General features: G+C 44.9%; 1 protein-coding gene across 1 annotated transcript in view; it reads left to right on the plus strand.

Moving 5' to 3' along the window:
- The window catches only part of DNAH8 (dynein axonemal heavy chain 8), a 158727-nt gene that overhangs the window by 16278 nt on the left and 126090 nt on the right, over positions 1 to 16359 (plus strand). The window contains exons 12-18 of the mRNA XM_056853358.1: positions 3082 to 3201; positions 4956 to 5091; positions 5240 to 5427; positions 7148 to 7228; positions 9358 to 9474; positions 11264 to 11380; positions 13009 to 13153. Coding sequence (XP_056709336.1) covers positions 3082 to 3201; positions 4956 to 5091; positions 5240 to 5427; positions 7148 to 7228; positions 9358 to 9474; positions 11264 to 11380; positions 13009 to 13153 — 904 coding nt within the window. The remainder of the gene's footprint in view (positions 1 to 3081; positions 3202 to 4955; positions 5092 to 5239; positions 5428 to 7147; positions 7229 to 9357; positions 9475 to 11263; positions 11381 to 13008; positions 13154 to 16359) is intronic.

Consider the following 16359-nt stretch of genomic DNA (forward strand, 5'->3'; position numbering starts at 1 on the left):
GGGAAAAGGGGGAAAGAGATTGGGGAAACAGACCCCTGCTTACCTGTTAATGCATGGGTATCCCTTTGTGTCCTGCTTCTGGAGGTGGGGTACAGAACTGTGAGAGGTCAGCCATGGAGTGTGGACTTTTCTCTCCCTGTTGGGTGTTGGTGCAAAGTGCCCCCTCTGTGCTTTACCCACCATCAGGATGCCTTGGCGCTTGCTCTAAGTCTGCACAGCAGGGAGCTGTCAGACAGCGTCCCCTGCCACGCACCCTATCTTGTAAGTTGTGGGGCATCCTGCCCGGGCTTCTTGAAGGGCTGGAGGGGGCATGGTTGAGTTCTAAAGAGGGGGCATGGCTGCCACAAGGGAGGGAGGTAATTGATTGCACCCTTAGTCAGCATCTGGAGCTTCTTGGGTGCTTATGGGCGTGGCCAAGACAGTTGGAGGGGCATTTGTTTTTTTTTCTGATCAATGATTGCCCATGGGCTGTGCTGCGTTTTTCATTGGTGCAACTTTGCACCTCTATCAGGGGGCACTGCTGGGCTGAAACACAGTAGCGAGTGAACTAACACCAGCCATGCCCCATGATCTGCCCACAGCAATGCTGGTGCACAGCCATGTGCCTGAGTTGCATTGGTGTGCAGCCACTGCAGAGCTATACCAGCACCTGACAGTGGAACGGCAGCGCTGGGGACCTGCGTCAGCATACAGTGAGGGAAAAAAGTATTTGATCCCCTGCTAAATTTGCCTGTTTGCCCTCTGACGAAGAAATGACCAGTCCATAATTTTAATGGTAGGTTTATTGTAGCTGTGAGAGACAGAATAACAACAGGAAAACCCCCAGAAACCCAGAAGACAAAAGTCAGAGATTGATGTGCATTATAATGAGTGAAATAAGTATTTGATCCCCTATCAACCAGCCGGGTTAGGGTTAGGGTTCTGCTGTCGACAGAAGCAATCAATCCATCAGATTCCAAACTAGCCACCATGACCAAGATCAAAGAGCAGTCCAAGGATGTCAGGGACAAGATTGTAGACCTGCACAAGGCTGCACTGGGCTACAAGACTATTTCCAACCAGCTTGGTGAGAAGGTGACAACCATAACCCCAACCCTAACTGTCAACCTTCCTCGGTCTGGGGCTCCATGCAAGATCTCATCTTGTGGAGTTGCAATGATCATGAGAACGGTGATGAAGCAGCCCAGAACTACACGGGGGGAACTTGTCAATGATCTCAGGGCAGCTGGGACCATAGTCACCATGAAAACAGTTGGTAACACACTATCCGTGAAGGACTGAGATCTTGCAGAGCCTGCAAGGTCCCCTTGCTCAAGACAGCACATGTAAAGGCCCGTCTGCAGTTTGCCAATGCACATCTGAATGACCCAGAGGAGAACTGGGTGAAAGTGTTGTGGTCAGATGAGACCAAAATCGAGCTCTTTGGCATCAACTCAACTCGCCGTGTTTGGAGGAGGAGGAATGCTGTCTACGACCCCAAGAACACCATCCCCACCATCAAACATGGAGGGGGACATATTATGCTTTGGGGATGTTTTTCTGCTAAGGGGACAGGACACTTTTACCGCATCGAAGGGACAATGGACGGGACCATGTATCATCAAATCTTGGGTGAGCACCTCCTTCCCTCAGCCAGGGCATTGAAAATGGATCGAGGATGGGTATTCCAGCATGACAATGACCCAAAACACACGGCCAAGGCAACAAAGGAGTGGCTCAAGAAGAAGCACATTAAGGTCCTGGAGTGGCCTAGCCAGTCTCCAGACCTTAATCCCATCGAAAATCTGTGGAGGCAGCTGAAGGTTCGAGTAGCTACACATCAGCCTCGAAATCATACTGACTTGGAGAGGATCTGCAAAAAGGAGTGGGACAAAATACCTCCTGAGATGTGTGCAAACCTGGTGGCCACCTACAAGAAATGTCTGACCTCTGTAATTGCCAACAAGGGTTTTGCCACCAAGTACTAAGTCATCTTTTGCAAAGGGATCAAATACTTATTTCACTCATTATAATGCACATCAATCTCTGACTTTTGTCTTCTGGGTTTCTGGGAGTTTTCCTGTTGTTATTCTGTCTCTCACAACTACAATAAACCTACCATTAAAATTATGGGCTGGTCATTTCTTCGTCAGAGGGCAAACGGGCAAATTCATCAGGGGATCAAATACTTTTTCCCCTCACTGTATGTGGCCCTTACACCGGCATATCTCTGAGATACGCCGCCATAAGGGTCAGTTGGCTCCAAAAGCCCATTCCTTCCCCCTCAGAATTGCACTGTTAAGAATACAATTAGTTTTAAAAATTAGCCCATTTACTGTTATGGTGGAGGGCCTGTATGGCAGGAAAGTGTCATATAGTTCTGAATATGTTTTTTAAAAAATAAATTATCAGTGGTAGCCTTTTGTTCTAAGGATGGGTGATCATTTTTGTTGAAATTGTACTTTATTTTACAGTTGTACTCTTTCAAAAATAATCTGTATTGTGGCTTGGGAATAGGTACATTTATTTGTTATTTATTCATTTACTGACAAATTGGTTAAAAAGCAAACATTTGACCATGATTTTTTTAAAAAAATGGTTGACAACCCTAATAATGAATGGTTTAAAATAGTTAATGCGGTTGTAGAGGCAGAGAAGTTCCATGTTGATGTTGATAGTCTGTATTGTAAACTGTAATTTTATTTTATCATTCTCTGGCAATGCTGGATTGAAGATTGGGCTGATTAGCATTAGGGGAAAAATAGTAAAACAGTGAACAGCAGACCCATGGGAGAGGGGAACAAATGAATCTTATACATTTTAATTTAGAAAACTAAAGATGGGGATGTGTAGTGTCACTAACTGATTTTGCACATAGGTATTAGCATGTCAGCAAGCTCTAATTCAGTGCTTCATATTTTCCCCCTTCGCTTCATTCTGTTATGGAAAATTATGTACCTTATGGGTTTGCTTGTTGTCAGAACATCATCTGCCGTTTAATACCACACTTGCTTGTTCAATTCTAAATGCTTAGAGAGGTGCAATATTTAGCCAAAGTGTTACTAGATGGTATGTTTTAAATCTGTGTTTACTTTACCATAGCTTTATCAGGCTCAAAAAGAAGACCCTCCTCTGGCTCGTAATATGCCCCCAGTAGCTGGGAAGATATTATGGGTGAGGCAGCTCTTCAGGCGCATAAATGAGCCGATCGACTATTTTTATGTAAGTTTGTCGTCATCCACATGAAGCAGACAGATTTGGTAAAGCATAAAATACTATGTCTTTAAAAACGGTGATCAAATGGTAAGAATACTGATGCTTATCATGTGTTTCCAGTTCTGGAGATTAGTGTTGCCCTGAAGTGATATGGAAGAGTCTATAGGTGGTGCTGTTTGACTGTCATGAGAACAAATTTCCAGCTTTACTACTGTAAAGCTAATATTGAGACGATTTTGGGCGAAAACGCATGGTCGCTTTAGCCTCCTTTATTCCCTGTTTCAGACAGGATTCAGCCAGGATCGAACGCATGTGTTTCGCCGAATGTGCGTTCGATCCTGGCTAAATCCTGGCTGAAACAGGGTATAAAGGAGGCTAAAGTGACCATGCGTTTTCGCCCTTTGATAATTTAGTAGCAGCCCTTAAGGTGTATATCAGACTTATTTTAGAATGGTTGCAGGTGTCCCAAAAATCCTTAGAAACTATCTTTCCTGAAGAAACCCACTTTAATTGAACAAAATATTTACCGCCCCAGATAATGGATTGCTTGAATTTTTAAAGTTTGAGGAAGAGGCAAACTTACTGGCAGGGAAAGGTATGCTTTGCTCCTGTGATTATAGGACATTGCTCTTTTTGTTGGTTCATCATTAAAGTTATCAAATGATAGCTTCTTTTGTGCCTTTGGCCAGGATCCAAAGGAATATTATGTGAGTGCAAGGTTGAACCACATCTGCTGCTACAGTTTTGTTAGTTCCTATGCAACATTTGAACAATCATATAACTCTTCCCTTTAAAAATGCCTTCTCTGATCCTTTGTAAACAACAAAGAAAGACGGGGCTGCTTATATGTTTTCCCACTATATCATAGGGCTTCTGAGTCCATGCCTAGAAAAGTTGAAATATGGTACTGTCTGTAATTAAAGAAGCAATAATGAGCAGTATCAACATCTGCGCAATCTTGAAAAGGTGTCGTGGTGCAGGCAAGGAGCGAGGGCTGGAAGCATAGTCTGGGGAACAGTCCAAGGTCATTCACAGTTCAGGCAAAGTCCAAGATCTCAATACCAGCAAGGGAAGTCCAAGGTGTTAGTCAAAGCCAGTCCAAGAAGTCAGGATACCATGAATCCAAAGGATAGCAGGGAAACAAGGCCGGTACACAAGGAGGTTGGTGACAAGTTGCTTGCACAACAGCCCAGCCTAACTGATGGCTTAAATCCCTTCCCCTGCTGCTGTAGCAGAGCCAGCTGATGCTGATGAGGCTGAGTTCACAGGTGGTGCTTCTGCCCTGCTCTTCCTCATCACTGCTACTGAGGAGGTTCCTCTGTAAAGCCTTCAGTCTAGCACTTTGCCGTCTCTGCTGCATTGCCAGACGGACCTGTTCTCTTCTCTGCTCCAGTGGCCTTGGCGAGGCCTCTGGAGACACTGCATGTTGCAAGGTGTCAGGTACAACTGGAGTCCTTGAGCTGGCAGGCTGCAGGCATGGTGAGTCATCTCCTGACTTTGGCTGATCCTCTATTCTGGCAGGCTGTAGTCCCTGTGGTTGTTCCTCTGGGACTTCTGCCTGAGGATGTCCCTCTGTTCTGGCTTCTAATTCCCCTTTGTCAGAGGAGGTCTCTACAGGCTGACTCATGACAAAAGGCTTGTAAAAATACATCACATTATGTACTCTCCTAGACTAGTGAGAGGAAGAGAGAAACAAGAGACAGCATTCTATCAATTTATCTTTTTAATATGTCTAACATTGATTCCAAATATTTTAACAGAAAAATTCAGATATCTTGGCAAGTCCAGAAGGTAAAGCAGTTGTTCGATTGTACAATAAAATTTCCTATGTGCTGGTGGAATTTGAAGTACTCTATCACACAGCTTGGACGAAGGAAATTTCACAGCTACAATATGGTGAGTCTTCTGTTCCATCACAAGTTATACTGAATAGTATCTTTGTCTTGTCACCTTGGCTTTGGACAATTTTGCAGATTTGTCCAACGGGGGGGGGGGGAGATCTTTTGCACTCGAATTCTATAATATTTTTGCATATTTATTGCAGCTTTGCAAGTGACACTTTTGGTACGTCATCCTGAAACTGGAAAGCTACTGGTTAATTTTGACCCCAAAATCTTAGAGATTGTCCGAGAAACAAAATGCATGATAAAGATGGGACTTGATGTACCAGAACAGGCAAAGAGGATAGTTAAAATTGAAAATGAGGTTAAGACAAATAAATTACGTTTGGAGGTATGTAAAGAATTATTATCATTGATTTTTTTTTCAAAAATAAAGAATGCAGGCCCTTGACTGGATTACAGTATCATATTAACATATTTCTTTGTATGACAATTTGAAATTTATTCCACTCGCCTTGCTGATTGTTCATTGACTGTTAACTGTTATCCTGAACAGACAAAAAGATAAGTTCATTTACATGAATAGAGCTATCCAGATGTTTAGCTGTATCTGTCCACTTTCGTAACCACCTTCTGATGGAGTAGCTTCATTGGCCTTTTTGATGTTCTAGGGCTTATTATGTGCCTATTGTGAATCGAAAGCCAGCGTGGTGTAGTGGTTAAGGTGTTGGACTAGGACCTGGGAAACCCAGGTTCAAATCCCCACTTGCGCCATGGAAGCTTGCCGGGTGATCCTGGGCCAGTCACACACACTCAGCCCTGACCCTGGCAAGTATTTGGATGGGAGGCCTCCAAGGAATACCAGGGTTGAGATGCGGAGGCAGGCAATGGCAAACCACCTCTGAGGGTCGGGACCTAGCACAAGGTTCAGGGGCTTCTCTGGTGGGGCTGGGACTCAGCTGGGCAGCCAGCATGCTGCCACAAAATGGCTGCTAGTGTGGAAGCTGGAGAAGGAGCCATAGCATCTTTAACTCTAGCTGGAGCTTTTCCTGCCCTGCTGCATACCTTCCTGGCCTGCCCTGTATTTCAAATGGACCAATCAGGCCCTGGCTCAATAGGGGCGGGGCCGGCAGGCAGGCTCAGACCTGAGCTTTTGCACTCGGCTCCTCTAGCTAGGTATTTAAGAAGCCGCCCCCCTCGCCCAGCTGAGTCTGCTTCCTAATGTCCACACAGCTGAACATTTCATCTTATGTGTTGCTTCTAGGATTGCCAACTGCCAGGTAGTAGCAGGAGATTTCCTGCTAATTCAACTGATCTCCAGCCGATAGAGATCAGATCACCTGGAGAAAAATGGCCGCTTTGGCAATTGAACTCTATGGCATTGAAGCCCCTCCCCTCCCCAAACCCCGCCCTCTTTAGGCTCTGCCCCCAAAATCTCCCTCCAGTTGAGAAGAGGGACCTGGCAACCCTAGTTGTTTCCTATGAAGAGTGTTCATCTCAGTTGTGAGGAGTTTAGTTTCATGTCACAGGCTTTGAGTGGCACAGGTTTTTTTTTTTTTAATAAATTTATTTACGGCATGGAATGCTTCCAAAGTGGCACAGGTAAAAAAACAACAACTGCAGACCATTCAGTGTCTTGGACTGTCCGAGTTCCAAATTTCAACCTTCTCTCTGATGGGGAAGTATCTTCAATTTCGGTACCCTATCAATGAAAACAAACTGTCTTACATTATGTGTGCCTATGATGTGCACACAAGCACACATTGGTTAGAGCGCTGGAGTAGGATCTGGGAAATCCAGGTTCAGATTCACACACTGCGTGGAAGCTTTGCTGGGTGACCTTGAGCCAGTCATGTACTTTCAGTCTAGCTTACCTCACAGGGTTGTTGTAAGGATAAAGTGGAGAATGGGAGAACGTTGTGAGCCACTTCTGGACCCCATTGGGGAGAAAAGTGGGCTATAAATGAAGTAAAAAAGTAATGACATTTGTCACTGAGCAATTTCTGTGTAGCCATTGTTTCATTTTTCTCCAAATGAATTACATTTTGCAGTCATATTTTAGCATCTTTTAAAATTTCATTAAAATGTTGAACATTAATTTTAATTTGCAGAGTATTCTAGCATGTTATGAAAATTTGTGCCAGGAAGTGCCAACTGTGTTTGTAAATTTGATGGCACCAAAAATGAAGAAGGTGAGTCACAGTAATTTAATTCTGCAGATTTCACTCACGGTGTGTATATGTACATAGTTACTCATACATGTGGAAGGGGTGTATATATTTATTCAATATGGTGTAGCTCAGAATGACATGGCCTCCATATAAGCCATGGGGTTGTTATCTTAGTTCCCACACATGTAGTAGGATATAAGCTTGATTTGGTTTTTGTCTGCTGTTAAAGCTTGACTTGGTATAGAAGACCTGGTCCCCTCTCCATGGGCTCAGGAGGGTCCCCCCCCCCAAAAAAAAGTGTGCTGTAGCTTTGAATTTCAAATGTATATTACCTTCTCAAGAAGAGTGCCCAGAAGACTATTAAGTCCAAAGGCTAAAGCTACCTCACTGTACTACTGGTCCAATTCAAAGTGGTTTGGGTGTGGAGGATATCTTAGAGTCTTTTGTTATGGATGAACCATTACCTGATAATGGTTAGATTTACAAAGACTTACAATCACTGCAGGGGTGGGCAATTTATTTTGTGACTATGATAGTGGTGAAGCTTCTCCACCAGCAACATGCTTGTTCAGTGGAAGTGTTCCAGGTGGTGAGGGAGCTTTTGAGATTGGCCCCTGATAATACCAGCATGGCCTGAACAACCCAGTACTGTGATTCACTTACTTGCTAAGCATTTCTTTCATTCACAATGTTCTGACTGTCCTTGCTATAGCAGATCAGAGCAGTCTCCAAGTACACTCATGGGTTTTCTCCAGTGGGCCAGATAGCACCTCCCCCAGTGTTTGAGGTCAGGGAAATGGTGTCAGTGCATGCTTGGGGGAAGGCTAAAGACCCTTCTCCACATGTTGCAGTCTTGTGATCTGAATTGGGCACTCTGAATTGGACACCGGGTAGGAATGCAGAACACAACCTATATACTCTGTAATGTGTAAATTGTAAACACAGAGAGGCTGACTGGTAGTTGTCAAAATAGCAAGTCTGGCATATCAGAATTTGACAGTTCAGAAACCTAGATCATAAGCATCTGGATTGTGAGGCTCTAACAGAAGTCAAGTAAGAGCCAGTCTGAACCGGTTTCTGGCTAAGCTAATGAAATGACCAGAAATGAGTGCACAATGACTCAGCAGTTAGCTGATTGGTTGCTGGTGATTGGGAAGGTATAAATGTATATATTTTTGTATCCAGGTGTGGGAGATTTTAGTGGATGTGGAAAGTGTTGGTGATCGTTGTAAGTAATCTGAACACTGTATATAAAACAAGCACTGTTTTATGTAGCTTGGCTCGACTGGTGTTTTATTCCTGGGAACTCTGCCTAAATCCGCTAGCTCCGACGACAGTAGTTTGGGCTAAGGTGTCATCAATGTGTGTAAACGTCCAGCTCAGTTTTATTTAGTTGAGTCAGATGAGATTGTGTATGCTCTCAACCTGTGTTTGGAGGCAGTAATTGGCTAAATGAGAGCTAATGAACTCAAGCTCAGTCCAGATAAGACTGAAGCACTGTTGACTTATCAGTTTATAATCAAAATTTTGCAAAGTGAGTCTGTTCTGGATGGTGTTCCCCTCTCTCTTAAGAAGCATGTGTATAATTTGGTTTTTGATTCAGGGCTGCACATGGTGGTGTAGGTGTCCTCTGTAATATGTAATACATTTCACCAACTTTGGTTGTTGCAGCTTGTGGCCTGTCTTGATGAGCAGGATTTGGCAACAGTTATCCAAGCTCCAAATTGGACTACTCCTAAGCATTCTACATGGCTCAAAATTCAACTTGTTCAAAATGTAGAGGTTATGCTGCTGGCAGGTGTCATGCTCAGGGAATACATCTTGCCAGTTTTAAAAATTTTACACTGATTGCTGATTTGCTTGTAAGCACATTTCAAAGTGCTACTCTAATGCTTTATATGGCCCGAGGCCAGGGTACCTGCAGTATTGTTTTCTCTTGCATCTACCTGTTCACCAGCTGAAGTCATCACATTCTGAATGCACAAATTTTAAAACTTTGTTTGAAGTATAATTTAATGCTACAAAGAGATGCTAAAATAACATTAAGCTTACATTAAAATGGGTATGACAGTCATCTGATATTCATCATTCTGTATGTACTTCAGTCTCACTAAATGTTTACTTTTCTTAACCCTGTTTATTTTCTTTAGGTGGAGTCTGTGTTGAGACAAGGACTTACTATTTTAACATGGTCATCTTTGACTTTAGATAGCTTCTTTCAAGAAGTTGATGAAGTCATAAAAATGTTTAATCAGCTTTTGAAAAAGGTAAACATATTTTCCAATGTCAAAGACATTGGTTTAAATATGCTTTTTATTTCATTTCATTTCGAGAAACCTTCTATAACTAAGAAACAAAAAATCCTTTCATACTCCAGAATGCTTACATGATAGCTGGAACCATTGTGAGGTGGATCCAGCACCTGCCCCAAGCCCTGACCCTCCACCATGATTCCAGCTCGTTCATGGTCACCTTCCCAGGCCTCTGAACAGTGCCAGAGCCTAAAAGCAGTTCTCATCATCATTAAAATTTATTTCAATACAAGATCAGCTCCAGAAAATTAACTAATTGTTAAAACAAAAACAAAAACAAGCACATATATTTTGGCAAATATAAGATATTAAACATAAAGTAGCTCTTTCCCCCGGTTAGCTGGTTCCTACATCCGTGAACCTTCAAGCTGTCTTCCTCCTTAGCTATTTGGGAAGCTTCCCTGTTTATGGGGTGGTTAGTCCCACCCCCTTTCCTTCATCACTCAGTAGATCCCATTCTATCTCCCTTCCAAATGCTCGCCCCAGCCCTTTTCTCCCAGCTGGGAGTCGTTCTCCCTGCTCGTGCCTGGTGCACTTGGCCTCGACCCTCTCCCTCCTGGTCCCAGCCACCTTGAGCTGTGCAGGCTCTCTAAGGCTTGACCCGACGCATGCAGCCTGGGGGTGGGGGCAGGGCTATTGCCATCTCTGACTCCAACTGTGCTATGCTTTCCTCTGAGCCCCTGTTGGCTGACCGGCCACCTGTGCCAACATTCAGGCTGGTGTCAGATGGCAGCTCTCAGGGCTGCACTGAACAGGGACTCCCACTTTCACTGGAGCCTTGCATTTCCTGGACTCCCAGGTAAGGGGGAGGAGGATTGCGGAGCCGGATGTTTCTGGACAACCAAAGACCAGTCAAGCCACTTGTATTTGAAACTTTTGTTTAGATTTATAAATTAGAGTTTTTTTTTAAATGGCCTATTAACTGTTGGCATTATAGAAAGGACGCGTTCCTCAATATTTGTTTGAATAATGTAACATTGGACAAAATATGACAAGCAACTATTGAAACAGAAGGAAACACACAATGTCCCCCTGAAAATGCCATTTTAAAATGTTGTAATTTTAGAACCCTTAGGGATGAATATAAAAGATACAGGATTTGAGTCTTAAAAAAGCCTAAACTAGTTGTCCTCGAGCAACCCCCCCGGGCCCGATTTGGTTTGTGTCATGTCTGCTCATGGTGATTATGGAGGCCATTCCTTGATAGGCAGCTTGTATCACTTGTGATTGAGCCTCTTCACCTAGTTGTTTTCTGCATCAGCTCATACTAGAGTTGCCAACCTCCAAGTAGTAGCTGGAGATCTCCCGCTAATACAACTGGTCTCCAGCCAATAAAAATCAGTTCCCCTGGAGAAAATGGCTGCTTTGGCAATTGGACTCTATGGCATTGAAGTCCCTCCCCTTCCCAAACCCTGCCCTCCTCAGGCCCCGCCCCAAAAATCTCCAGGTATTTCCCAACCCGGAGCTGGCAATCCTAGCTCATACACAGTCAGTGGCAGTTGGGAAGTGGATTTAAACCACCACCATGCACTGCTGCAGTTGTTAAAAGAAGGATCAAATCACATCTCAGGTCTGCAACTGAGCCACAGCTCCTCTTATCATTGATTCAGTACTATTTCATTTGTTTTTGTGTTAGTTGGGTTCTCTTCCCCCTTCCAAGATCAAGATCTTATCAGACTGCTTAACTAATGCAGCTACATAAAAGTAAGTGGTATGCTATTAATTATTCTTTTATTTATGGCAGATTAATGACTTGTGTGAAATGCAGATTGATTTAACACTGAAAGATATATCCAATACTCTTCTGCTTGTACTACCAGACACTGCTACAAAAGTGGAGGATTTATTGGCACGCAATGAGGTGACCATATTTCTTTCTCTAGTTTCTTTAACATGAAGATTTCTAACACATATTTTATTTACTGCATTGTTCCAAATATATATGTTTTTGTTATCACAATATTTACTCATCTAAATGTAGCAAAAGGTATATAAAAGAAACAATTTACGATATTGTATACAGAATTCTGAGTGTATTTTTGTAGTTTTCCACTAGATGTCATACATCTCCTGAATCTACAGGTTTTAGTATTATTGTTTTGTCATTGAGGTATTCGCTTTAAAAAGTGGGGCGTCATAGACCTTGTGAGCTCCAGGGTCACCAGAGAAAACCTAGGTTATCAAAATGTCCTTGCGTCTCAGGATCCTGATTTGGAGTTTGAGAGACTAAGACACCTGGGGTATCTGTTACAAGCCAGGTTCCCAGGAAAGGTTGCATTAAAAAAATCTAAATAAATACATAATATTCACAGTTATTCTGTTGAGCTGGCCACAAGCTTTGCAGCATGGACCTGTGATTTGGGAACTGTAGGATTAAGAAATGAAATGTTACACAGACTTGGCGAGGCTATGGTATATCCTGCTTCAGATCCCCTTCACAAAGCAGTGTTTTTCATAATACCTTTACAAAGTGTGTGCCCCCTCTTGTTCTGGGAAACCAACAGCCCATTCCTGAGCTGGTGGCGGCTGGGGATGGTAGGGAGGAGGTGTCACCACACCACCTCCTAAGCTGTTCCAAGGACGTTGAAAGACAAAAAAGCCTTTTCGCCCCATTGAGAAAAGCGAGGTAGTACCTGGAGGTTGGCAACCCCATGTGGAGCCAATATGGAGAGTTATGCTGTGCTGAGGATATGCATTCAGAGTAACTAACCAAAATCTGAACTGAACACTCCCTGGGAATAGGGTTCCCAGTGGAATGTAGAAAAGAGGCTTAATAAAAACCTTAAAACCTAACCCTAACCTAAAACTAAACTAACCCTAACCCTAACCTGGAGGCTGGCAACCCTAGGAGAAGATATGGAGCTGACAAGAGGAGAAAAAGAAGAAATTGTGTGGGGAAGGAGATACAGAGTAAAATGATGCCTGGAAGTCCTTGCAGGTTCCCTGCTTATAGTAACAACCATAACAACAACAGCTGACAAGGTCCCGGTAAGGTGCTCGACCTCCAGAGTCACTGCAAGAATTCTGTCCCTACATATTAACATTGCAAATATCTGTTTGAGGCATACCAGTAATATGTCAAGGATGGTTTTTCAGTATAAAGACAGAAGAGCTAGAAGACCTCAAATCAGTGAGCCTTCTTAGTTTGTTATTAAACGTTTCCACTGTTGAACAACACTGGTAGTCACAAAATAACTATTCATGTTGTTCATAGAACAAAAAAGGCACATCTGCTGTTGTAATATAATTTTTTGTACATTAGACCCCAATGCTGCTCCAAACTCAAAGGGGGTGTATATAAATCAGTTATAGTGCTCCAAAGCCACCAATCTAGATATTTATAAATATGAAATACATTTGAAAACAAGTTTTTAATTGTAATATTGTAGTAGCAATAAAATGAACAGTTTTGCTCAAATGCATCTATTTTCCCCTGACTACATGTGCATAGTAACCATCCTAAGGTACCTTATTGTATCTCATAAACAGACAAATAGCAAAGAATGGGCTGAAATATTAAACAACAGAAGCAGACACGTAGAAGATGCTGTACAGGAGCTGATATCTATTTTTGAGCAAATTTATGAAGTTAAGCGTGTTAAAAAGCCGCCTGTCAAAAAATTTCCAACTCAAGGTAAATGTGTGCGAGCAAGAAGAATTTCTTGTCATATTTATAGAAATGTTCTATCTTCTCTATTATTTTTTGGTTGTATTGGTATAATTGGTTTTTAGTGCTACAAGAAGAGCTAGAATGGATCAAATTAACGATCCATTTATTTTAACCTGTAGGTGATTAATACAAGATTAGAGGACTTGCTCAAGGTCCATTCAAAATTAATAACAGGAATAGTTTTTTTTTTTAACTTCACTAAAAGCAAAAATATATTAATTCTGGTTTTCACTCCGTGGAAGACATTTCATTTGACTTAGCTTGCCTTACTTACAATGCAATGTGCTTACTCCCTACATTTCATTTCTCCTTTTTTCTTGTATGATACAATAATTTTAATTTCTAGGATGAGAGGAAGATACTATAACAAGCATTATTATACATAGATTTTTCTTTCTGTGACTCCAAGCTTGACAAGTCTATAAAAGTTAAAAGCCTGTATTTTCTTCAGCAACTGAACATCAGCTGCTTCTTCCAACAATCACGCCCCAATTTCTTTTTGGCCACAAAATTTGAACGACCATTCTGTTGCCAACTGTAGCTTGAGGTTCTGTAGGGCTAGAATCAAGATGTTTCTTACCCAAAACCACTACAGCATTAGCTAACGTTATTTTGCGTGACATTTCAGAATTTTCTCTCCTTCAGTTATTGGTTTGCCTTCCATTGTTCCTTAGGATTATCCCCATGAAGTTTAAAGATGTTTTGACTCCTACCAACATACAATGATTCAATAAATATATAACTGAGGGTATTGTTGGTGAATCCCAAGGGACTGGTGTTATGTGGTAAAGTGAAACAGACTATTCCAGCTGCCTTCCTTTTCCTGGAGATGTGTTTTTATTCTGGCTCAAGGGAGTGGGTAATTGGAGAGATTGGTTTAGCAAGAATCTCCATCATACCCTGGGACTTTAATATGTAGCATAAAATTGATGATATAATATTACTGCATTTAGAGATAGTCTTCTGTCTCTCTGGCCTTCTTGCTCTCGCCCCTTCTCTCTGCTGTTCCCTCTCTGTACTTCTGCCACAATCCATCTCTTTTGTAGAGCAATGCCAGAATAACACCTGCTGTTATTACTACTGATCTGACATAATTTAACAGGGGCATGATTATTTTTTGCTACACATTATAGCCAGGAGCTGCTTAGATTTTTTTTTCATTTGTACGGCTCTCTTATACACACTGCCTGCCATATCACAAACTGCTTTTAAATTTCTCAGTGTCAAAAGCAATTTGCCATGTGGCATTGGGGGTGGATGGGAGCCTGGTACTTGATTAAGGAAAAAAAACAAGCCTAAGATTCATACATCCCTTGGGCTTGAAGAACCAAGGCTTACATCCTAAGGGGCTTCACGGCGGTGTGCACCGTCAAGTAAAAGGCAAAAGTTTCAAAAGAAATGAGAAGGTGAGGAGGGGGCCGGCGGCGCAGGGTCGCCGCAGCGCAAAAGCACAACAGCACGGCCTCAGGCCAGCCAAGGCCGGGCGAGTCCGCAGGGCAACTTTGGGGGAGGGATTTAGCGGCGGGGAGGCAGGCCATGAAATGGGGATGGGAGGGGCAGGCTGTGTGAGGGGAGGGACTGTCTCAAGCGCGGGGATGCCAGGCGAAGGGCGGGGGCTGAGAGGGTGGCGGGCAGAGTGGGACGGGAGCTAGTGGATAGGAGAGCTCCCGGAGGGAGAATGGCGACGGCAGGCAGCAGCTGCCTCAGAAACTGAGTAGTGGCCAGCCGCACCCTCATGGCCTCCACACAGCACACTCGGCCAGGACTGACACCCGCACGCCTGGTGGGAGCCGCCAGTTGCCGCCCTCTGGCTGCCAGAAGTCAACGGGCTATGGGTGCCATCAGCATGCGTGGCCGTGACCACTGCTGCGGCCACGGAGGGCACGGGTCTGGGCCGCTCGTGGCCCTGGGTGGCGCGATTGAACTGGGCAGGTGGCGGTGGAGGCTCGGAGGCGCGCTTAAGGGTTTGCAGGATCCCAGCCAGCCACTCAGACATGGAGCGGGTCAGATCCAGCATCGTTGTCAGGAGGCCTCGGGAGGCGGTCACATTTCCAGCCAGAGTTTCCATCCAGTGATCAGCCCTTTCACGAGTCTCTTGCCAGCCCCATCTGATCTCCAGGCGATCCCTCTCAATGGCAGCCCACATGGAGGAGAACAGGGGGGATGAGCTGGGACAGGTGGGGGCCGCAGGCGCACAGGCCAGGGACCTGCACGTCCCCCCCTCTTCTTTGCAGGGGACAGCTTCCTGCCTGGGGGCGCCGGCAGGACGGTCGGGGGGGTGAGCGGGGGCCCAATGGATCGTCAGGCCGCTGATCTGCAGAGGTCGCTCCCAAGGAATCAGCTGCCGCCTGGGGCCGCCCACCCCCACTGTGAGACCTCCTCATGGCCATGCGTCTTCACGTGACGGGGCTGGAGTAGCTGGAGGCCTCTTGGCCCCCATGACAGTGGCCCCAGCGTCATCAGATGAGGGATCTCCACCTGCAGAGAGGGGGGAAGCCATCACCTCCATGCCATCCCACAAGTGTCCTCCCACCCTCCTCTCCCAGACGCCCCCCCCATACCTCCGCTCTCTGGCAGCATCCAGATGGCCACCGTCGGAAGGCTGACGTCTGGGCAGACCTCCATGGGCTCATCTGGGGCAGGCTCCTGGCTCTCGAGGGAGCAGCTCACCGGTTCATGCCCCATCTTGATGGGGAGGTTACGTGACCAACCAACGCCAGGGCCAGCCTCCGGAACGATGTCAGCCTCTCTGCTGGGAGCCGTCCTGGGGAAGCTGCCCTGTGAGTCAGCTCCCAGGTGATGCTGGTGGGCTCTCGCTCCCCACTTGGATGTCATGCCCTGCAAGGCAGAGGACCACCAATCAGCGGCTCTCCCCTCAACTGTCCTGTTCCTCCCCCAACCCCTGACACTCACCATGCAGCACCTCAACCCTCCACCGACGCGGCTGGAATCAGAGGCAGGAATATGGTCTCGGGCCCCTCCAGTCCCCTGCTCAGGGCATCCTCGACAGCAAATCCCTGCACCACCAACTGCCGCACCCGTTTCTTTGCCCGGCCGAAGGAGTCATTCCAACACTTCAGACAGGAGGAGCCTGTCCTGCTGGCATAGCCGAGGGCCGACACCCGCTCGGCCGCATCCTCCCAAAACCTGCGGCACCACGCCTGTGAGGG

Source organism: Euleptes europaea, chromosome 7 (genome assembly GCF_029931775.1).
Source record: "Euleptes europaea isolate rEulEur1 chromosome 7, rEulEur1.hap1, whole genome shotgun sequence".
NCBI lineage: Eukaryota > Metazoa > Chordata > Lepidosauria > Squamata > Sphaerodactylidae > Euleptes > Euleptes europaea.